The sequence below is a fragment of the Myotis nattereri genome (genome assembly GCF_964212035.1).
Source record: "Myotis nattereri genome assembly, chromosome: 7".
In the NCBI taxonomy this organism is placed as follows: Eukaryota; Metazoa; Chordata; class Mammalia; order Chiroptera; family Vespertilionidae; genus Myotis; species Myotis nattereri.
This window is the reverse complement of record NC_138082.1, coordinates 20,563,946-20,586,611: the sequence shown is the minus strand read 5'-3', so window position 1 is coordinate 20,586,611 and position 22,666 is coordinate 20,563,946. Positions and strand designations below refer to the sequence as shown.

At 52.9% G+C, this 22,666-nt stretch overlaps 1 protein-coding gene across 1 annotated transcript; it reads right to left on the bottom strand.

Annotated features, from left to right (window-relative positions):
* Window positions 1-3,506: 3,506 nt before the first annotated feature.
* IGFBP2 (insulin like growth factor binding protein 2) lies at window positions 3,507-22,275 on the bottom strand. Its single transcript, XM_081096054.1, has 4 exons — window positions 21,778-22,275; window positions 7,144-7,343; window positions 6,243-6,383; window positions 3,507-3,956 (listed from the first exon to the last, which is right to left on the bottom strand). Exons 1-4 carry the CDS (start codon window positions 22,157-22,159, stop codon window positions 3,822-3,824), a joined length of 858 nt encoding a protein of 285 aa, XP_080952180.1. The 5' UTR covers window positions 22,160-22,275; the 3' UTR covers window positions 3,507-3,821.
* Between the last annotated feature and the right edge of the window lie 391 nt (window positions 22,276-22,666).

The following is a 22,666-nucleotide window of genomic DNA, read 5'->3' as shown; positions in this document are numbered from 1 at the left end:
TTTGTTTATTTGTTTGATCCATCGACCATCTGGCTCTGCTTCCTTCTCTGAGGACCCTGAAGCCTGTGGTTCCACTGACAGCTTCCACTTATGGGGGGTTTCGCCTGCCCTGGAGAAACCTCACCAGGCAATCTCCTCACTCCTGCACAGCCCTGCTGAGCCCTGAGGGAGAAAGTCCCACATCCTGTGAGCTTCCAGTCCTGCCTGGGAACTATTAGGGACTCCTACCTGAGTTGTTGCCCTCCCACATTCCCCTCAGGTGTAAGCACTCTGGCACGCTTCTCCCCACACTGCCTTCTCCCTGTCAGAGAAAACCAACACCACTTATGCGACCATCCTCATCTTCCCATCTCAGATCCTACGGAGTTAGCCACAAAAGCGCCATGACGCGCGTCCTCCCTCCCCAATCAGTCCCCCTGATTCCAATCAGCCCCCTTCCTTTGCTCCCTGCCCCCACCTGCTGCTCCACCTCCTCCATCAACCAACCCCCCCCCCCCTCTCTCTACAGGTGACAGAGGAGGGGTGTGACAAGGGTAGATATGAACAATGTCTTGGAGCTAGAATCAATGGGACTTGTTCATGAATTGGATGTTGAGAAGAGGATGCGGGAAAGTCAAGGGTGTCTTCTCCACCCAAAATCCCCCAGGCAGCTTGAATTCAACATGCCCAAATTGAGCGCATCCTGTAAGCTTACTTAACGATGAAATAAATGAGGTCCAGAGGTCAGAAGGGTGTCCGCAGTCACATAAGCCATTAAGTAGGAGAGTCCAAATTCTGCTCAACGGCTGCCTCCCCTCCAAGCCCATGCTCTCAACTACCACATCACAGTTAGCTAGTATTCAAGACACACCTGGCAGATGTGGTCACGGCAGGGTGATTCTCCAAATTCAGAGGCACAAGCTCGGGGCCTGCTTTGTGGACGTGTAACCTATGTAGTCACGCAGGGCCCCGTGCTTGGCTTAATGCTCTGCTGCTGCTGTCTTAAAATTCTTAATAATTTCTGAAGCAGGAGCTCTGTGTTTTCATTTTACCCTGAATCCTACAAATCAGGTCACCTAGAAATCAGGTGATTCTACAAATTAGACTAGCCCAAGAGGTATGTTTTAATGCTTATTGCCAGGCCCTTCCTGAGGTTCTAGCTCTGGAATAAGTTTTGTGATCCCCCAAGTGTAACAAGCATTCCCAGTTAACTCATTGTGGGCTCCTGGGGACCCCCTCTTAAGCAAAATACTCTTGGAGGCCCTGTAAAGTCAGCTGCAGTTCCCTGTTCTACCACACGGTGACAGTATAACCCCAGCGTCTCTCAACTGCCAGGTTTTTAAACTTGAACAAGGAGGCTGGTTCTGGAAGGTGAGCAATAGCTTGACATCGCCAAGATCCTGCCCAGCCAACCATCTTCATACACGGGCGCAGTTGTGCCTCCCTCCGCAAAGGTCTCTAGGTCATTTATACATCAGTGTGGTTCTGGTAGCTACGGCCACCGTGGTGGTGCTGCTCACCCCCACCCACAGCCCACCCCACCCCTAAATCCACCCCTTCAGAGGGCTTAGAGCACAAACAAGGAAACTGTGGCAAGTGACATGGAACTGGGCAGAAGACGGTGGCATCCTCAGGAGCATTTCACAAAAATGTTCCAGAAATGACCCAAGCAAGCTGGCAACCATGGGGCATGAGGGCTGACACGAGGGCTGACCCCAGCCATAATCCCATGATATCCCTCCCGTTTCATACAGTTCTATAGTTTTCTCTTTTTTTAAAATATATTTTATTGATTTTTTTACAGAAAGGAAGGGAGAGAGATAGAGAGTTAGAAACATCGGTCAGCTGCCTCCGGCACACCTCCTACTGGGGATGTGCCCGCAACCAAGGTACATGCCCTTGACCGGCATCGAACCTGGGACCTTTCAGTCTGCAGGCCGACGCTCTATCCACTGAGCCAAACCGGTTAGGGCAGTTCTATAGTTTTCAAAGCACGTTCACATCTGCCATCTCACGTTGATTCCACCCTGTTATTTGAGGTGGAAATGGTCCCCATTAGAGAGATGAAGAAAGCTGAGGCTCAGAGAAGGCAAGTGACATAGCTCCGGAGCAGTGGCATAATAAGCAATGTGACTGGATTCAAACCCAGGCCTCCTGACGCCAGCATTTTTCTTGCCTCATTCCTGGCTATGCATTAGAATCACCCAGGAAACCTTTAAAAAATAAAACACCTGCCTGGGCTTCACTTCAGACCAAGCAGATCAAAATCTTTGATGTGAGGCACCCTCAGTCATTCAAACGTTAGCCGAGGTTAAGCGCTGCACTTCCCCAGAGAGCCAACAGGGGGTGCCCAACCCCAAGCCAGGAGCTGCTGACTGTAGCTGAGGGGACAGGAGAGGGGTGGCCAGCACCCAGAAGTGGATAAAAGAAAACCAGACCCCAAGATCCAACCAGGAGCCCAGAGCACTGCAGGCCCCCCAATTATCCCACAGGGGGCGGTATAACTCCAGGCTGAGCAGCATGCACACTCTGGAGTCAGGGACTTCCAGGTCTGGGGCTGGAGTTTGGACACCGCTAGGGACCTTTTCCTCACCTATAAAGTAGAGCTAGTGATAGCACCTCATTTGTGGATTCATGAAGATTAACTGAATGAATGTACTTCCCAGGTGGCCAGCCACTAGCTAAGAGACCAAAGGTGGGCGGGGATGTGTCGCTTTGGGGGACCTGGTTTTCTGCTCATCTCGCCCAGGTAAGGACCAGGTGTCCTCTGCCTCTCCGGAGCTGCCCGTCACCTCCTGTGGCAGGAAGGACTCAGACCCTGACCCAGAAGAGGGGGTCACATGGAAGTGGGGCTCTGCACGTGCTGGGGGAGGGAGGAGGGCTGGGCAGTGTCTGCCTTCCCCCATGGCCCACTGCAGTCAGCAGGCCCCTGTAGTTACCCAGGGGTTGAGCCCCACAGAACGAAGTGTGTAGAGCTCCTGCATGGAATTCTGCTTCAGAAAGGGGGCGTCTCAGTCTTCTGGGCTCTTTAATATTTGATGTTCTGGGTCCAGTGACGTGGGCCCCTCAGGGAGCCACCCCTGGATTCGGAGGCAGCACGTCTGTGAAAGCACTGGCCCACAGCAGCCCACTCCGTCCCTGGGGGCTGAACAGACATCTCCCCTCGCAAAAGGGAGCTCTCATGTGAGGGGCCAGAGGCCCCCAGTTCCAGTGTTTCTCCCTTTGGAGTATCATCTGAATGTGCGTGAGGAAGACAGACGCCTGCTCCACCTCTCCTCCCCCAGTGCCCACCCCAGGGGAGGTGGGGGGCCAGGGACTCAGCTGGGGGTCCAGGCAGACACTGGGTCCTGGGGTTACAAGTGAGGGCTCCACACCTTGAATTCCCACAGGCCGAGACCATTGGAGGGAGATCTGCCTTCCTCCTGCCCCATCCTTCTCCTTCCAGTCTCATGAGAAACCAAGGCTGGGCCTTTCCCACTTCCCCAGATGTCGGAGGGCCCCCAAAGACTCAGGCAAAAGACACACAATTTATTTTTCCTTTCTTTATTCTTAAGTAAAAGAGACTCAGGGGTTCAAAAATAAAAATTTCTTCTTCCCCCTCCCAAACCTGGACCCCAGCTCTGCTCTGCAGGCACCCTTCCTCCCAGCAGGGGCTGGAGAAGGGCTGCAGCCTCTCCTACTGGGAGGGGCAAGGCAGCAGGTGTGCCAGGCTGTGCCGGTCTCTTTCCCAGTATAAATACATGTGTTAACTCCTGGGAAGCCTTCCCCCACCCACCACCCAAGCATTCTCCTCTCTGCCTGTGTTTGGAGAGGGGGCGGGGGGGTGCCAGGCACCGGCTGGTTTACTGCATCCGCTCACTGTAGTAGCGATGACACTCCGGGTCCCCACGGACTGTAGGGGATCCCTGAAGCAGCTTCCCGGTGTTGGGGTTCACGCACCAGCACTCCCCACGCTGCCCATTCACAGCCATCTTGCACTGAAGAGAGAGAAGAGGCCATGGAGGACACCCTGCAGCTGCCAGCTTTCATTATGTCGCTCAAGCCTGTGCACTGAGCAGGCTGCAGCATGGTGTGTCTCCGCTTCACTGTGCGCCAGGGGGACTTGCTAAAATGCAGCTTCCTGTTCAGGGGGGCAGGGATGAGTCTCATGTTGGGCATAGCTAACCCTAAAGCTGCTGGCCCTGGCACTGCACTGGATGTGCAAGGCTGCTGGGGACACTCAGTGGTGAAAGGACTCAGCCCCTAGTGGCAGGGAGGTCCCTCCTTGGGGGTCCAGTATGGAGTTTAATCAGAGTATGAGATGAAGATGCTCGTAACAGCGGTTCTCAACCTGTGGGTCGCGACCCCTGAAAATACATCCTGCATATCAGATATTTACATTACGATCCATAACAGTAGCAAAATTACAGTTATGAAGTAGCAATGAAAATAATTTTATGGTTGGGGGTCACCACAACATGAGGAACTGTATTAAAGGGTCGCAGCATTAGGAAGGTTGAGAACCACTGAATGGTCAAAGGCAACACTAGCACAGGTGTTCCCAGGCGCCAGGTACCATGTCAGCAATCTATATGCTGCTCGTTACAATTTATATCTAACACGTATATTCATGTAATTCTCACAGCCACTGTGTGAGTGCTCTTTATGTCACCACTTTATAGATCAGTGGTTCTCAACCTTCTGGCCCTTTAAATACAGTTCCTCATGTTGTGACCCAACCATAAAATTATTTTTGCGGCTACTTCATAACTGTAAAGTTGCTACTGTTATGAATCGTAATGTAAATATCTGATATGCAGGATGGTCTTAGGCGACCCCTGTGAAAGGGTTGTTCGACCACCAAAGGGGTTGCGACCCACAGGTTGAGAACTGCTGTTATAGATGATGATACAGGGGCACAGGCGGGGTAAGGAACTTGCCCATCATCACACAGCTAGTCAGAGCCATCGCTGACATACCCACCCTAGCATTCTCCCTGGGGTCCCTGCTCTAGCCATAAACGAATGACTCTTACAAACCCTTTTAGTTACCCACACTGCCTGTGTGTTTGTTTGCTTAGAAGAGATCACTATTTCTTCTTGAGCTCCCCATGAGGTGGCTGGCTTACATTCAGAGGGCACCTGCACAAATAGCGGTAAACGCTAGACTGACACTGAGAGGGGCAAGGAGCCTGCCCTGTCAAGGAGGTGGGGAAGTGAGACACCCCCACTGAGGATCAGCAGAACCCCACACCCCATCTCCTGGCTCTGCACATCCACCTCTCCCTCAGTCCTGACTGTCCACTAGGATCTCCAGGGGACCTTTGAAAATCCCAGTGCCCAGCAACTACCCAGACTCACAAAATCTGAAACTCTGGAGGTATGGCCCAGGCACCGGTGTTTATAAAGCTGCCCAGCAGGTCTGCGTGTGCGACCAGGGCTCAGAGCTGCCGCTGCTTGAAAATAGGATGTCCAGTGGAGCCCACACTCCTCACCCCTTCCTCCCAACCACCCCCCCCCCCCCCATGCCTTCGCTCTGTCTGGAGTGAGAAGCACATCTATGTGCTGGTTCTCCCCATCCAGGCGATGAGCTGGAAGAGGAAAGGAGTGGACTGGAAAAAAGGCAAGTGACAAATATTGAACAGCCACTAACAGTCATCGCTACAGACTGTGTGGCTATGTGAACAACACTGACAATGTCCAGGGGAAATACTGTGCACATCGGTGATCAGAAGCCACCAGAACGAAGCGGGAGGTTAGGAGAAGGTTTCCGGTGGTTTACTTACACTTCCCCAATGTTCTCTAATTCCTGGTTTTTAGAAATATTTTGAGTGGCGTTTCTCCATCCTGATCCTCCATCCCTGAGATCCTTAACAATCAGAGAGGCTACTTGGTCAGCGGTTTAAATCGACGATTCTGGAAGTGTGGTCTATGCGCCATCAGCAGGCCCTAGCACCTTGCTAGAAATGCAAGCTCTTGGTCCCCACCCAACCTTCTGAATGGCGGTCTCTGGGTGTCTGGCCCGGGAATGACCTCCAGGTAAGGAATGCTCAATAAAGGCTGAGAAGCACTGTGCAAGCCACCTCTCTTCTCCAAGAGGCTCCCTCCCAACCTGGACACCGAGCACGGCTGGCAGGTAGCTGGGTAAGTGGAATCAGCCTCTGCCAGGCTGGAGGCCAGGGAGGGAGGCCTGGCTCTAGGAGCTCAGCTCTCAGACCTCATAGGGTTCCAGGTGTGTGGGGCAGGACCGAGGCACATCAGAGGCTTGGGGAGATCCTTTCTCACCTGTTTGAGGTTGTACAGGCCGTTCTTGTCACAGTTGGGGATGTGCAGGGAATAGAGGTGCTCCAGAGGGCCCCGCTCATCCGGAAGGCGCATGGTGGAAATACGCTCCAGGACCTGGTCCAGTTCCTGCTGGCAGGGGGTCTGTGGGTGCAGGCGGGCACAGAGGAGGCTTAGAGATGGCCCTCGGAGCGACCCCAGGAAGAAGCTCATGCATGGGAAGGGACTTCCCCAAGGCCACACGGGTAGTTGGTGGAACGAGGGACTTCTGACCCCCGGCCCAGTGAGCTCACTACCATATTGTGTGCCCCATCCACCCCTGAAAGAAAGTCGCATGGCTGTGAGCTTTCACTCCTCTCCTCCATCTGCGTCAATGACTCTCAGGGGTCAAGATGGAATCTACTTGCAAAGACTGAATTCAGGTGGTTGTCTCTGGATCCATCTACCCTAGCCCAGTAGGAATGGCCCAAGCTCCATTCTTTTCCATAAACCATCGGGGGCCAAGACCCAAGAAGGTAGAGCTGGGCTGGAGAGAGGAGGAGGTGAAGCCGAGGGAGGGGAGCACATCACAACACGAGTGAGCAATCTCAGGTGGCTCCATCACCACCTCTAGCATCCACGTTCCTACCTATGTTCCAAAGCCATGCAGAGATGTGGAGGTTTCAGAAGGAAGGGATTTCAAGAAACCATAGGCCCCGTCCATTTCACAGCCAAAGACACTAAGGCCCCTCAAAAGAGATGCTGATCTGCTGTTTGCCCTCAAAGTCACTGAATGTGTTAAGGGAAGAACAGGGAAGTCCTGTTTGCCTGCTGACAACACGGATCTTATTGGGGTGCCCTCCCCACTGTGAGACTCCCTCTACATGTCCTCCCACCCCTCCAACTAGACCCGACCCCCTCTGACCCTGGGAGATGGAGGCCGGAGCTTCTTGGAGTCCTCCGGGCCGGGTGGGTGCTTGCCAGCCTTGCCCATTTGGCGATGCTGGTCGTTGGCCTTCTCCCGCAGCACAGCCATCTCCTTCATGCCTGAGGTGAAGGCCTTCCGGCCGGCGCTGCCTCCACCTCCCACGATGGTTCCGTCCTCAACCTCAGGGTGGTCATCATCTGCAGAGAAGCAAGGAAGTTCCAGAGAGATGGGCCCTCCAGGGACTGTCTGGAGCCCTGACAATAAGGGAGACGAAGAGAACTAACAGCTAAGCAATTGTGCTGAATGACTTCATGGATGATCAATTTCCGCTTCACAGCAACTCTTAGGTGGGCCCTATGAGCACCTCCCTTAAACGCCTGCTCTGTTCTGCCTCCATCCTGGGAGGTGGAGCACAGAAGGAGGACTGCGTCTTCAAGGCCCTCACCGTGGAAGGGGTTTGAGTCCCTCCTGGGGTCCATCATTCTCCGGTAGAAAGACCTCCCGGAGTCACCTGTCACTAACCCATAAGGGAATTCATCATTTGTGGTCTGAAAGGGCACGGATTGGGTGAAATTTTAAAACATGGAGGTGGAACCATCACTACCAGAACTTACAGTTTCCAACACCCCCTGCTGTGACTCTTTCTTTGCCTGTTTGCCCCTCCTGTTGGTCCCCTGAGGCTGCTACAGTCGTACCCCAGTACCCTGATTTGTTCCCCATTGCACCAGGAGCCCCAAGAACAGGAACGACGACCTGCTCAACTTTGATGTTTCACCTTATCGCATCCTGACATCTGTCCAAGGAACATCCATTAAGTCCCTTTCAACTTTCTTAAACTGCCCATCAGTCAACAACAGAGAAAAGCTCCTATTGTGTGCCCAGCTCCAGTGCTCAAACCACTGCAGGGGCCGAAGATGCATCCCTCGGACAAGTCCTAGGGGTCAGCGCTCAGGACAAGGCCAGGCCCTCCGTGAGCCTGGAAACAAGTTTGATGAAGAGAGGCCCCAGATGAGTGTGTGTGCTGCAGTCTCTACGCAGGGCTGGCTCATTCATTAGGCACAGCAGGCACAGTGCCCAGATGTCTAGCGAGTGTTTCGATATCTTTTAAAATCAGAAGGAAAAAGCTTTTAGTTCCAAGAAAATGTCTTCATATATAACACTGACACGTTTGTAGCCATAAGACACAGTTATAAAATATGATTTTAGAGTATTTCTTATGGAGGAAGGGGTCCCCAAAGGCAAAAATGTCTCGGGCCCACAAAAGTCAGTAAGGAAGCTCGGATCCAGGTACAGAAGACGGGGTCTCTCGGACAGGCTTCTCCCCGGAGGAGCTGTCCCGAGATGCCCCCACCTCTCTGAGGTGAAGATCAGCTTGTCCACCCACACAGAGGCCACCTGGATTCAAAGGCATGTTTCCTCCCATTCCTGTATTGATCTCACCCCTGCCAACGAACATGCCAATCAGATGAGGACATCCACGGGCCTGGTTTGCTGCCGCACATGCTGACACTCCACATTTGAAATAAAGCCCTGGGAAGGGGAATAAACTAACTGACTGGGTGGAGACCAGAACGCACTGTGGACTGGGAAAGCCTCATTCCTTGACTGTTGCTATCCCCAGCCAAAGAGGTTCAAGAATTCAGACTTCCAACTCTAATCGCCTGAGTCCCTGTTTCACCACTTAGCTGTGCAGCCCCAGGTAAGTTGCTTAAGCTCTCTGTGCCTCTGTCGCTCATCAGTAAAATGCAGACAAAGAGCAGCCACCTTCAGTGGGTGGCCAGGAGGCTTCCGAGATGCTGCGTGCATTTACAGTGCACTGAGGCTAGCTCTGAGCTGCTTCCATCCCCCCCTCCCTGCCACCCTGAGGGAGGGAGTGCCCACACCGCCTCCCACACTCGGGCAGACAAGGCCATTACCGCACATCACCAAGTTCTTCCCATGCACTCGCACGGGTGACAGAAGCCGTCCTCAGGAAAACATTCCAGATGCAGAACTCCAGCTAGAGATGGAATTTGCTCAACACAAAAATATCAAGTTGCATTTTTTCTGCCTAAGAGAGTTAGGGTCAGAATAATATTTATTAAGTAACCACTTATGTATGCAGCTCCGTGGGCTACAGTGCAAAGGTTACTCCAAAAAAAAGTTCTTAGTGAGCCAAGTCACATAGCTGGAAAAGGCTTTGGGCTTGGAGATGACATAGAGGGACCCCACCCAAGGCCCGTGCAGAGGTTGTCCCCAGGGGATTAGTAAGCATTGGCTGTTCTCTACACAGATTCCCAGGAAATAGGTCAACACTGATTATATACGGAAGGTCAAGCTTTTCCAGAGAGAAGTGGGGGAGACACAGAGGCAGAGCAGAGTCCCAGTCTTGTTTGGGGAGGGCTGTCAGAGCCTGGAGAAGTCCCATCCTGCTTCAGGTGTGTGGCCACACCTTCCCACCTTAGGCGCCTAGAGGACAGCTGGAGATGAGAAAGGCTGGTGGAATAGGTAGAGATGGACAAGTTGTCCCCATTTTACAGATAGCACACCCAGGACTACCATCTGAGTCTATAAGAGCATGCTCAACCTCTCTGCCCTCATCAGAGGGGCTTCACTATTGGCAGGGGTCCATACACTATCCCCTGCCCCAGCCTCACTAAGCCAGCCAAGGAGGGAGAGCTGGGAGCTGACGCTCCAGGATAAAGAGCTTTGAAGATTTCATACCCTGGTTTTATAGCGCTGATGGCCTTATTCAATGAATGAGAACCTGTGTCCAGCAGATCCTTGCACTCAGGAAACCTCATTTTCTCCTAGTGTGACGCTCTGACCTCAGCGCTCCATTGGACAGTGGGCAACTCCAGATCTATGGGAGACCTTAGGATCTACAACCAACCCCTAGTCCCTCCTGCTTCAAGTGTGAGGCGTGGTGAGAAAAGGAGACCTTTTTCCAGAACCATCACACATCTTCACAACAGATCTCCTTTCTTGTCTTTCTTCTGAAAAAACCTAGTCATCTCCCAACTTTCTCCTTAGACCGTCTCATGGTTATGTGAACATCTGAGAGCAGGTGATACCATAGAGATGATCTAATGCAGCCATGAATCTGCTGTTCCCTCCAATGGGTTTACCTCCTTCAACAGGTCATAGCCCTTCACCAGTGGATTCCGGCTAACAGGCCAAGAGGATGCTGGCTGCCTTCCCGGCTCCATCCTTCTTTGATGATTTCTCCCAAAAAGCACTTAACCTTAACGTATGTTGGGCAAATTAATAAATACTGTAATCTCCCTCCCCCCTGGAAAACTTCTCTATTAACATCCATGGCAGTGGATAATTCATTAATAAGCCCAACTGGACAAAGAACTCTGGGAGTCAAGAGCCCTGAATTCCTTCCAGTCCTAGATTTGCCACTTAGGACCCAACCATCATTTTGGCCAGGCTCTGTAACTTTCCTGAGCTCTAACTTCTCACGTCTGAAAAATGGTTCCCAACTCAAAGCCTTGGCCAATGGATCTAGTATGGTAGGAAGAACGGTGCTGGCTGTGTTTGTGATGTTACCTAGCCTGGACTCTGAGTGATGCCAGCAAGGAATTTAAGATGTGTGAGCTTCAGTGTGCTCATCTACAAATTCCGGGAGCTTGATGAGCTGACTGGTTCCCAAACATAGCTGTTCATCAGAAATCCACTGAAGAGCTATCTAAAAATGGCGTCCTAGACTCCAGCCTCAGAATTTCAGACAGCAGCCTAGACCAAGATCAAACTCTGGCTTTGCAGGGCCCCGTTCCTCTGTGATTCTCTCTCCTGCCTCCATTTCCTGAAGAACTGCTTGGCGATGGGAGAAAGATGCCTCTTCTTTTCCAGAGACATGGCTTCACATACACACTTTGCAAAGACACAGTCAAGTAAGCTCGTTCCTCTCACCCGCAGGTTCATAAACAGGCACACGTGTGTGCGTGGATGCACGCAGAGGAGCCCTTCTTGGCCAGGCATCGTGGGGATTCCTGGGGCATGCCCTCACAGCGCCGTCTCCTGAGTGAGCAGAAATAGCGCAGCCTCTGCAGAGCCTCCCTGCCTGTGCACTCCCCCAGGGCTGCTTTATAAACACCAGGGTCATTCCTGGAATCACCAAGACCCGGGGAGGGTCAGGGCGAAGACAGACAGTTTGAGAAAACAAAAACAAGCTCAAATTCAGCCAAGGTCCTCCAGGACTCCGCGAGCCAGGCTGTCCTTGAAGAGCCAGAGAAATTGATATCAAGACGGCAAACAGTACTATCAGCTTACTCCTTCCCATGGTTCCCAAACACTGCTCCTCTGGTTCAAATAAAGCCACCCAAGAACCTGGCACGGTGACCCACCTGCTGAAGGCCCAAGTGAGGACAGAGTGTGCTTCGGTGCAAACCTGGATCGGAGGCTACGGGAGCAGGGGGAATGTGCCTGACCCAGCAATTCTGCTCCTCTGAACATGTGTGCAAGGGCACACGCACAACAATGTTCATTAGAGCAAACTACTAGCAACTGGACCCAAAAGTCTTTCAGTAGGTGGATGCCGAAGGGCCAGCCATGCCCAGTAGAAGGGAGACACCTGTTCTGGCTCCTTGAGGACAAAAGAGGAAACAGCCTTACACTGAAACAGGAGAGATCCAGGTTAGAAGCCATCCAAGAGTTTCATGGGAAAGAATTAAAACAAGTGACAATTTGCACATTCTTCCTCTGGTTCAGTTTAGGAGGAACATTTGGAGGAAGAAGGAAGATGGACAATAGGAACTCCAAGTGTCTGAAGGCCCTTGACTGAGTTGAGGAGGGGCCTCCCTGGGCCAAGCACTCTTGTATTTGGACCCAACTCCCTTCCCAGCTCCCTAGCCTGAGTGCACTGGCAAAAAGCCGTGGGTCCATGCTTTTCCTTCCTCCTCCAAAGAATGGAAACTTCTTGAAGACACAAACTTGGACTTAACTTCCAGAGATCGAGAGAGAGAGAGAGAGAGAGAGAGAGAGAGAGAGAGAGAGAGAGAATGAGAATGAGAATGAGAATGAAAGGAGTACAGGAAGGGAGCCGTTCTGTGCGCTCAATTTCCTTTTTTGGAAGGAGGAGGATGTGCTTTTCCTCTTCCCAGACTAAAGAAGCAAATGTCCATTAGATGTGCTTCTCTTACTTCTGTGACTTTATTCTCCAAAAAGGACTCTCATTTTTTCACATCAGGCTCTTCCCAAGAGCCTGGGTCAAACGGCAAAAAGAACTTCCTTTTACTTGCATTAGCTTTGTGTACATCTCCACTGACTTGGTTTCTTCTTAGATAGTATTCAACTTTTTCAAATGCTTTTCTCACTGCCCTCCAGGATCACAAGGCAAGTGCAAGGACAGCTGCATTTTTGTGCAGTTAGTCTCAGAATTTGCACATAGTATGTGCTCAATCAATGTTTCAACATCAGGAAAGCTGACTATCCAGAGAGCATCTTAGCTAGAGTACCACTCTCCCACCTAGAGTACCACCATGGCTCACTTTCCTGGCCCCTCCCCTGACCATCTAGGCCCCAGAGCAGCAGGAGTGGTTAGGAGTACAGAAAGGCAAAGAGCAAACAGAAGCATGAGATGGGGGAGGAAAGAGACTTCCCTCTCCCAGGACCCAAACAATCGTCTCTATGCTCAGTTCCAATGGTGTGACCTGGCAGACCAGCTCTCATAGAGGAATAAAAACTGGCTCCTACTCACCTCTCTGCTACCACCCTCCCCCTTCCGACTGCCTCTTCTCCATCCCAATAAGGCTGTTGTCAGATACTCCAGGCCTGACAAATTGAACCCGGAGGATGCAAAAAGGAACTAAAAACCTGCAGAGATGTCCAGGATGTCCGGCCACACTCTTAAGCCAGCACAAGAAGCATCTTGAATATAAATAAGTACCTTTAAATAGGTCACCATGCTTTCCTTTCTCTTCAACCACAAGTTCATGGATTTTGTCTGATGAAAGACTGCATCACATTAGCTGTCTCCCTGGGTAGTGCTCAGCCGGTCTCGAGGCAGCAAACGGAACCAGAGGCAACCAGCAGAGCCAAGTGAGAGTCCTCTCCTCTGGGGCATACGTGGGCCATGGCCAGCCGTCAGCCACTGGTAGAACCGTAACGAGGGACAGTGGCATTGAAGGCCACGACTGCCCACTGGAAAACCCTCCACCACTGACTCCATTCTGGATTTTCCAGGCAAAAGGCAGCGCCCACGTAAGCCACATCTGTGGGAGAAGCCACACTGCGGACCAGGATTCTTAAGTATCTCTTCTTTATAAACTTGGCCAATCAGAAAACATCCAAAGCCAGGCATGTGGATTCCCCTTCTGCTCTGTGTGTGGAGTCCAGAGGGGGAAGGAAGGAGGGATCAGAACATGCATGACCACATCTGAGCCTCTAACAGTGAGTTTGTGTTAAGTGGTTTGTGGACATAACTTGGTGTTATCAACTGCATGAGGCCGATAACTTCCATCCGCTCTCACATTTGACAAAAAAAAAAAAAAAGTCATATGGTTTGAGGCCAACAGTACAAAGTCACGTAGGCAATGGCAGAGCCAAAAACCAAACCCAGGCTGTTTAGCGTCATAGCTCTTAACCAACCAGAATGGCCTCTGGTCACTTGGCATCACCTAAAGGCAGACTTTCAACCAGACCTTTTAACCCCAGCACTTCATTTCCTGTTCCCCAGCACCTCACCCGCTCCCCATCTCCACAGGACCTCTCTTCCCAGTGAAGGAACCCCTCCTCAACAGCCTCCAGTAAACCCATTCCATCCCCTTCCAGCTTTATCCTGCCTGACACACCCCCTTCCACTGCTGCACTGTTGCTATAGAAACTACCCAGCCTTATCGGTGGCTGGGGCAGGGCACCAGGGAATTGTCATTTACATTTTATCTTGGCCTCAGGCACTCACCAACCAGAGGCAACTTGGCACCTCCACCCAGAAGTCAAGACAATAGACCTAAAAGCAATATCCTGGGGAGCTGCAGAGAGGGACATCTTTGAGAAGTTATGCCTTAATTACTACCTCCCGGGGAAAGGGAGCTTTTCCAGGCAGCAGTATATAATCCACTGCTTCTTTGCCTGTGAGCCTCTGATGGAACAGAGCCCTGGAATGAGAAGCTGGAGACCTGGACTCCATTCTGGTCCATACGTGATGGTCTGTGCTTGCCTTGGCTTTGAACCTGAATGCAGCCATACATAATTTCTTCATCTGTCAAGTGGGGAGATTCCTGAGGCTAAAACAGAAATGAAAAAGAAAAAAAAAACAAAACAAAACCTACGGACACGTTGGTAGAAATGGACTTGTCTAAGAAAAAAAAAATTAATTATCATTGCTTTGCCGTTTACCCTTTGAGGTTGCCCCTGTGCTCACTGCACCCCCACAATCCAACTCAGATTCCTCCAGCTGGAAGGTCCCCCTCTCCTCACTCCTATCAAAATGGACACGCTGAGCAAGCTCCTCATGCCTCATCTCCACCCCCACCTCCCCAAATTAATAGGCCTTCCTGGGCTCAGCGCCCTCCCCTCCCCAGCCTCCTGGCTCCCTGAGCTCAGTTCCTTGAATGAACACAGGCTGACACACCTATACCCATCCACTAATTAGAAACCTCCCCAGGCTCTTCTCTGGCCAACTTAACCAGAGCCTGTGGGCCAGCTCTCCTGGACCCAGCTGGAGGCCTGCCAGCCCCCCCTCCCCAATCTCTCTCCTGCTCCCTCCCAACAGCCAGGAAGAGATGTGGGGCTGGCGGCCAGAGGGGCCTGAAAGACGGCCAAATGTCCCCCTCCCCCTACAAAAAAGAGCAAAGAGAAACAATTCCGGACTACAGTCCACTCTGTACTTCTTTCCGGGGGAGCAGCTTTCTAAGCAAGGTTTCCCTGCGTCCTGACTGGCACCAGGAGCCCAGCCAGGCTTTGTTCAGGAACAGGCCTGGGCCGATGGTTAGGAGCCAAGTGGGGGAGAGGCCTAGGGGGATGTCCGTGGAAAAACGAGTCCTATAGTCCATACACTCTGCTCTTTGGGGAGGGGAGTGGGGGGAGGGCAGTTACTCTGGAACCTGAAAGCAAAGACATTTCTCTGGATGGACTACCCACCTGCAAAGTGGACCCAGAGTCTAAGGGGACCGGCCACCCCCGATTCCCAGCCGCAATGCTGTGCTTTGTCCCCGCTGTGCTGGGCCTCCCCACGAGCACACGCTGGCCCATGAAGGCTCAGCATCCATCTCCTCTGCTTCCTGAGGCCTCACCTCCATCGATGCCTGAGAACAGCCATCACTGTTCCCAGACAGGCTGCCCCTCCCAGGGCTCCCGGGACACAGATGCAGCAAACATTCGGACAAACTCCAGCATCCCAAAAGCACTCCTGCTCTCGACAGCCCCGCTGAGACCATTTACCACCCCAACAACCCCCCTTAAGCCCCCCCTCCCCCAAAAGTGAGGTAAACTCTGGAGGCTCCTAGTAAGAAAACGTCACTTTTTTGGAGGGAACATCCAGTTTCTTTGCCAGGATCACGTTCAACTTTCCGGCACCCTTGGCTCAGTCAGGATGGACCGGAAAGCCCCTTTTCCTGAAGCAGGAAACGGGCACCATGGGGTCTTCGCTGGTTCTGACACCTCAATAAAATGCCCCCTTCGCACGTGCCCTACATCCTAAGTGTGCTAGGGCCGGCTGAGCATGACCCCATTGTTCCGAAGCCCGAGTCCTTGCAGGTTTCCTGTGGAAAAGGCAGCTTCCCACCCCAGATGTGGCCTCCAGTCGCCAGATCACAGCAGCCGGGGGCCTGATCCTATAGGTTGGCTGGCAGGGAAGGCAAGGCCCAGCCCTGTGTCACCTGTTTCTGAGCAGCAAGGCCAGCACAAGTACCCAGGATCCCCAACTCTGTCCCCCCACCGTCCCTCCACCCCATCTGGGCACTACTGAGCGAAGCTCCCATACCAAGAATGGTCAGTCCCAGACATTAGCGTATGGGCCCCAAAGAGCATTGCCTAACTGGTCCATAAAAAGTGCAAGGCTGCTGACTTCAAACCATTGTTTATGGTCGCCTGGGTTTATCCTCATTTAGAGTATCATTTCCTTACCCTCTCTGCATAGGGCTTCACTACTGCCTGTGAAGTAGGTCAGAGATATGGATGTTTCTATTTTCTAGGTGAAGAAGTAGAAATCAAGTGACTCATTACAAAAGAAAATTTAAAAAAAACCAAGTGCTTAAGCTTTTTATGTATGATTTCTCTTTACACACACACACACACACACACACACGCACACTCATGTGCAGGCATGACCCAATGGAGCTGGTTCTATCAATTCCTGATTTACAGATAAGGAAACTGAAGCTCAGAGAAAATATATCTCTGACTGGGCCCATACATGTCATGGTAAAACCTTAGTGATGAGTGGCCTGCCTGACACAGCCAGTTGGCCTTCATGTTCAAGGCCCACTAGCTGAGCATCAGAAAGGAGACGTCACTTGCCAAGACCAAGGCACAACGTGTGTGAGAAGCTATGCGCCAGACACTGTCCACTAACACAGTTGCCCTCACATGCATTCCATGCAAGAGACACAACATAGTCAATAATATTGTAAAAACTATGCACAGGGCCAGCTGGGTCCTGGAAATATTGGGGGGAACACTTTATAAAGTATATGATTGTCTAACCACTATACACCTGAAACCAACACAAAATAATATTGAATATAAACTGTAATTGAAAAAAAAAAAAGATGGGGTAAGCAAGTACTACAAATATACCTCAGTGTAAATGTTTCAAATAGATTTTAAAATGGAAAGAAAAGACATGCAATCATGCCTATTTCACTAACGGGGAAGGCCCTCGCCCATCCCCACTCGGGTTCTCAGGGACAGGCCTGCACAGGCTAGGATGCTCCCACCCTCATCTCTCTCGGTCCCTCCTGCCCTCCAGTTCTTCACTTCAGGAGCCCACCTTGGACCCTTTTTTCTCTCCCGACAGCTGCACACTGGCCACTTCCATTTCTGAAGTCCCCAAGCTCCAGGATTCGGGCCAGGTGAAGGAGGCAAGGGCATGCAAATAACTGAACCTGAACCTGCCGTGATGAAGCGAGACTCGTACTCACCTGCACCTGCAGGTGTCCAGGAACAAACCTTTTAGCTGACAGGGTCAAAGGCTTTTTTTTTTTTTTTTTTTTTTTGCCAACAGTTCCCCTTAGTCAGAGGAAAGGTATCCAGCCAGGTTTATCTCTCATCCTATTACTTACCTGCTAAGGTGCTCTTGACGAAGCTCAAGTCCCACACCTACGAAGTGGAGGCAAAAAGCCTCCCTCAAAAGGATGCCAGAGACAGAAGTTGGCAAAGCAGGCAAAGAAGCCAGTTTATAACAAGATAAGAACAGATGGGAGGATAACCCATCTCCTGGCGGCTGCCTGCCACCTCAGCAAAATGCTGGCCAGAAATAGCAAGAAGAAGCGGAGGGGCCCGGGGCATCTGCCAACAGATCGCCAGCTCCCCTGGTGGACTGGAAGGATAACTAACCTCACTCCTCTGTGCTTGGTTTCAGCAGAAGCAGTCCTAGACCTAACCCTCTTGGGGGGAAATGGTCACTCCCTGCACCCACAAAGCCTGGCCCTGCACTGCCAGCCAACCACCCACCTCATGTAAGGATTCGATTTGTTTCAAACATCCCAGTCCCCAATCACCTACATGGTCTCCCTCTAATTGGATCCCAAGAAAGGCTGGGCCAATATGTTTTCCATGCCATTTTCTCAAGTTCAGGCAGGTGGCTTAGACCAGGTCCCAGTTGGGAGAGGCACGGAGAAGGGTCTAGAGCAGCATTCTCAACCTGTGGGTCGCCAACCTGTGGGTCGCGACTCCTTTGGGGGTCGAATGACCCTTTCACAGGGGTCGCCTAAGACCATCGGAAAACACATATATAATTACATATTGTTTTTGTGATTAATCACTAGGCTTTACTTGTGTTCAATCTGTAACAATGAAGATACATCCTGCATATCGGATATTTACATTACGATTCATAACAGTAGCAAAATTATAGTTATGAAGTAGCAACGAAAATAATTTTATGGTTGGGGGTCACCACAACATGAGTAACTGTATTAAAGGGTCGCGGCATTAGGAAGGTTGAGAACCACTGCCTAGCACAATTGGCAGACCAAGACTAGCAGGTTCAGGACCTATCAAACCACGGCCTCCAGGCCAGCCCCACCTCCAAGGCCAGAGAGCACAGAGCAACCCCTGCTTGATCCCCATAACCAAGAAAAGGGATCCAGGAATAGCCCCCTCACTCCCCCATCTCCCCTCAATGGGGCGGTGACTCAGGGGGAGCAGCTTTAGCAGAGTTAGTTCTGCGTGCCCTGTCCAGAAGGGGGGTGGGGGTGGGGGAGGTGGCGGGAGGGGCAGATAGTGGTGTTAGCAATCAGTGACAGTGGGTCTCACTCCTTCCCTAAGTCTATTTTATTTTACCATGTTGAACTCAGTATGCAAATTTATGCAAGACAAGATGCAAAGCAGTGCTTTGAACCAGAAGTCCCGTTGCTTTTGTCCCTTTTTTTGAACTGCACTGAACCACTCACTGTAAATCTGTATCTGCCTCTGCCCCCTTTCTCCTCCCCTAGCAACTGCAGAAGCAGAGTCTGTGTGGCGCCCCCGCCCCCCCAGGCCTGCCTGCTCACCTAGACCAGGACTGTGAATGGCTGCTCAGTTCTATAGCACCTTTATATGTAGCCACTTGGGCGGCTCTGCCCCTGGGCATAATCCCCAGCATTGTACAGGGTCGGGAAGGAGGCAGGGAGCTGCTGAGGGAGGCCTTGAATTCTGAAAGGACCTGGCCTGGTGCAAACCCTCTTCTCCAACGTTTGCAGGCACTTCTGCCCAGTCCACCGCCAACCCCCCCCCCCACACCTTTAAGTGCAGGGTTCACACAGACCTCACGGTCCCTCTCTCTCATCTTTCTTCCAGATCACCCACTCCAATACCCCAATCTGACTTCTGGTTTCTTTGACTCATCAAGTCCCAGCCCATTACCCCCAGGGGATGCAGGCTCAGCACCCGCTGAAGTGCCTCTCCCCTCTCCCACCCCCTTGCATCCCTCCCACTCCCAGAAAGCCAGCGACACAGCCCCTGAGCCCTGGGAACAAAGACAAAAGAGCTAAGCGTGAAGCCGGAACTGCTGGGGTTTGCTGCCTCAAAACCGAGAGGGTATGTTTAAAATTCTCAAAAGCAACCTGCTCAAAAGAGGAATGCAGGCTGGGGTGGGGGAGGGGGAGGCTCACTCTTCAGATGGGGGAGGAGAAAGGATCGGGGAGAGTAGGAGGCAGCAGCCTTCAACGTTCAGGTCTCTTCTGGGCCAAGCTCAGTCACCGGCCCCACCCAAGTCAGACCCCAGCGCTCTCTATGCAGTGCCCACTTCCTGCCCCAGCCCAAGACCCTCTTGAGCACAGAAGCCTCAAAACGTGCCCCTCTCTCCTCCTGACACCCTGCAGGCCCAGGCTTCTCCCCGCAGTGCCCTCATCACCCCCAGCCCTACTCAGGCCTCAGGCACCCTGCTCTTGTCATTTCTTCCCAATGTGCCCACTGGGCTTCTACCCCCACGATGGCGTCTGTCCCCTTACCAGTCGGGAGCACATGCTGAGGAGGCAGCTGGGGCTAATGGGGGGGGGGGCGGGGGGAGGAGTACCATATCCAGGATGAAAATCCAGAGGGGCATTCTTCCCATGAACTCACTGACCTCATTGTCCCCCGGCTCCTCTGACTACTCCCCCCTCGGGCTCCAGGCTCCAGGGAGGCCGGACAGGAGAGGCTCTGCATCTGTTCCCTTCTGAAGACCCTAACCTGCTGCTGGAGGGTGGCTTTCAGGCTGAGAGTAAGAGGTATGAAGCGTGAAAGAAAAATAGTAAAACGTTTAGGAAGGACATGTGCCACGCACTTTATTAAAAACAGTCAAAATCCAAAAGATTCTATAAGCTTGAAGGCCTTTTGCAAAGCTGACCCTGCTGAGAAAGATGCTCAGTTTGTCCGAGTCAGGTCAGAAACCGCAGTATCTCCCCGGTGGACCCCGAGGTGCGAGGGGGTGATGGGGGAGAAACGCAGGACTGAGGGATAGGCGCCCACAGTGAGAGGGGCTTCGCCAAGCCTCTTTCCGTTTAGTATTACTTTCTAAGAGAAGCAGGATGGGAGGGCTCACTCTGAGCAGGCTGCGAGGGAAGTGAGCCAGAGGCAGAAGGAAGGGACCGAGGTGTTTCCTTTGGAGTCTGCTCGGAGGAAGCCCGCACTTGCTCTGCACTCAAGGTCAAAAAGCGCCAGAGAAATAGGAAAAGATTTCAACTCTGACCCCTAAGTCCATTCTCAAGGACAACACGGGGAAACAATAGTGGGCTAGAGGGGCAGTGGGGGGAGGTGGGAGAGAGGGTGTGTGTGAGCCTGAGTGGGGGTGGGGAACAGTTGTACAATGACCAGAAACTGCGAAGCAAGAATGTTTTCACTTTTTCTTTTCTTTTTTTCTTTTTTCAAGTTTCAGAAACTTGGTCAGACTCCCTGGCTTTTTAAACAACAGGCAGTGGACACACTTTACCACTGTCTCCAAGAGGAAAGAAAATAATTACAGCTTCCTCCAGACCACTGTGGCAGGAGGCTGTTGTAATGTTAAAAACATACAAAAAACAAATGAGGTCCTTATAGTTTGGTTGTGTCCCTCAAAAACATTTTGGGGAGATGAGGGCCCCTTGCAAAGAATCTCAGGGTTCCCATTCTATCGGATAGGAAGTCTTGTCAAATTAGAATGAGGGGCGGTGGGGAGGGGGGCGATGGATACGCGTCCCTCCGGTTAGAGCAGCTGCGCCCACCGCCCAGGCGCGCAGCCTCCAGCTTCCAAGTGGGGGCCCAGGTGCTACACCCGGCAGTATGGCTGCCCGGCCAGGACTGCACCTGGCGACCCGGCTTCAGTTACAGTGACTCAACTGCTGAGGTCTCTTCCTCGCCCCCCAAATGCCTGCCCCTCTTGTATTTTTCCATCCAACGTAGCAGTAGTAGGAGCCTTTTCGTTGTTTATGTGAGAAAACAGCGGCATCCGGGGTTTTTTTTTTTTACCTCTAAGAAGCCCACTTTGCCAAGTACCAACAAGTCCTTTCTTCCCACCTCACACTTCCAGTGGCAGGAGTTCCTGCACGCGCACTGCCTTCTCCTTGCACTGCCTTCTCCTTGCACTGCCTTCTCCTTGCACCCCTTTCACGGGAGGTCCCCTCTTTCACGTGAGGTCCCCTGTGTCACGGGCACCCGCCACCTCCACCCCCCAGCAGCGCCTTCCACCGGGACCCTTCCAGAACCCTCAGGCCCTACTCCTACGGATCTGACCAACCCCCTCCATCCCAGTAACCCCCCCCCCCCCCCATAGAAGTCAGGGTACTTTCCACCCGGGGAAACCACTATAACAGAGGTGCCTTTCCTCCCCACAGATAACTAGCCAGGCTCCTCCCTGCGCTCCAACTCCAGTCCCCTCGCGGGCTTGGCTTTCAGGTCCCGCTCCCAACAGTTCCCCGAAGCTGGCCAAGGACCCCGCGCTACCTCCGCTAACATGGTCTCTGAGGTCCTGCCCTGCGGAGCAGCCACCAGCCCGGCCCCACGCTGCCCTCCTGGCTTCTCCCAACTAGTGCTCCTCCCCCGCGTTACCTGCACCCTGCTCGGGGCCCTCGGAGTCGCGGCCCTTCTCGCAAGTGCCGGCGCCCTGGACCAGCGCCTGCAGGGGCAGCTCGGAGCCGGGGTGGGGATAGCAGCGCAGCCCCTGGGCGCAGCGCGGGGTGTAGACGCCGCATGTCTCGCCTTCCAGACGGGCGCACACGGAGCAGCAGCCGCAGCCCGGCTCGCGGACCAGCTCGACGCAGGAACGCCCGGTCCCGGCCGACGGGGTCCTGCAGGCGGCCAGGCGCTCGGGCGAGCAGGGCGGGCAGCGGAACAGCACCTCGGCGTGCGCGCCGGCGCCCAGCAGCAGCAGCAGCAGCGGCGGCAGGAGCAGGAGCAGCGGCAGCGCGGGGCCACCCAGTTTCGGCAGCATGTTGGCCACGGGGAGCGCGACGGGGCGAGAGAGCGGGCAGGTGGCGGGGCGTGAGCACAGGAACCGACTCCTGGGCTTCTGTCCGGGGCGCTGCAGCCGCGTCCTAAAGGGCCCTGCTTCTCCCCGCCCCCTGCTTTCTCCCCTCCCCCTTCTGGAGACCACCCCCTTTCCCCCGACGCTCCCGCGCGCGGGCCCACCCCCATTTCGTCCCGCTCTGTAGGTCCGCTCTGTCCCACCACATCCTTCCACCCTGGGCTCAGCCTCCCGGAGAGTAAGAAACCCTTGGGGGCTTCAGTAGGATTGGCGCGGAAATGAAGAGTGGGCGCTTTTGTCTCTTTTTCGGTTCAGTTCGCGAGTTAATTTGCACGCTCCCCGTGTGGCCGGCACTGGGCTGCTGGGGAAATGCAAAGGACAAAAGGCATGGTCTTGACCTTCAAACAGATTTCACTCCCTCTATCCTGGGTTTTCACTGACCCGCTGATGTGTGCTTGGGACAATGATTTTGGT

What these genes read in the sequence shown, in the direction of transcription:
- IGFBP2 (XM_081096054.1), bottom strand. Translation starts at nt 22,159, where the DNA reads ATGCTGCCGAAACTGGGTGGCCCCGCGCTGCCGCTGCTCCTGCTCCTG. An exon ending in TCCGGCCTCCATCTCCCAGG is followed by an intron (nt 6,384 to 7,143) that starts GTCAGAGGGGGT and finishes CTGCACCCACAG; the next exon opens with ACCCCCTGCCAGCAGGAACT. An exon ending in GCCTGTACAACCTCAAACAG is followed by an intron (nt 3,957 to 6,242) that starts GTGAGAAAGGAT and finishes CTCTCTCTTCAG; the next exon opens with TGCAAGATGGCTGTGAATGG.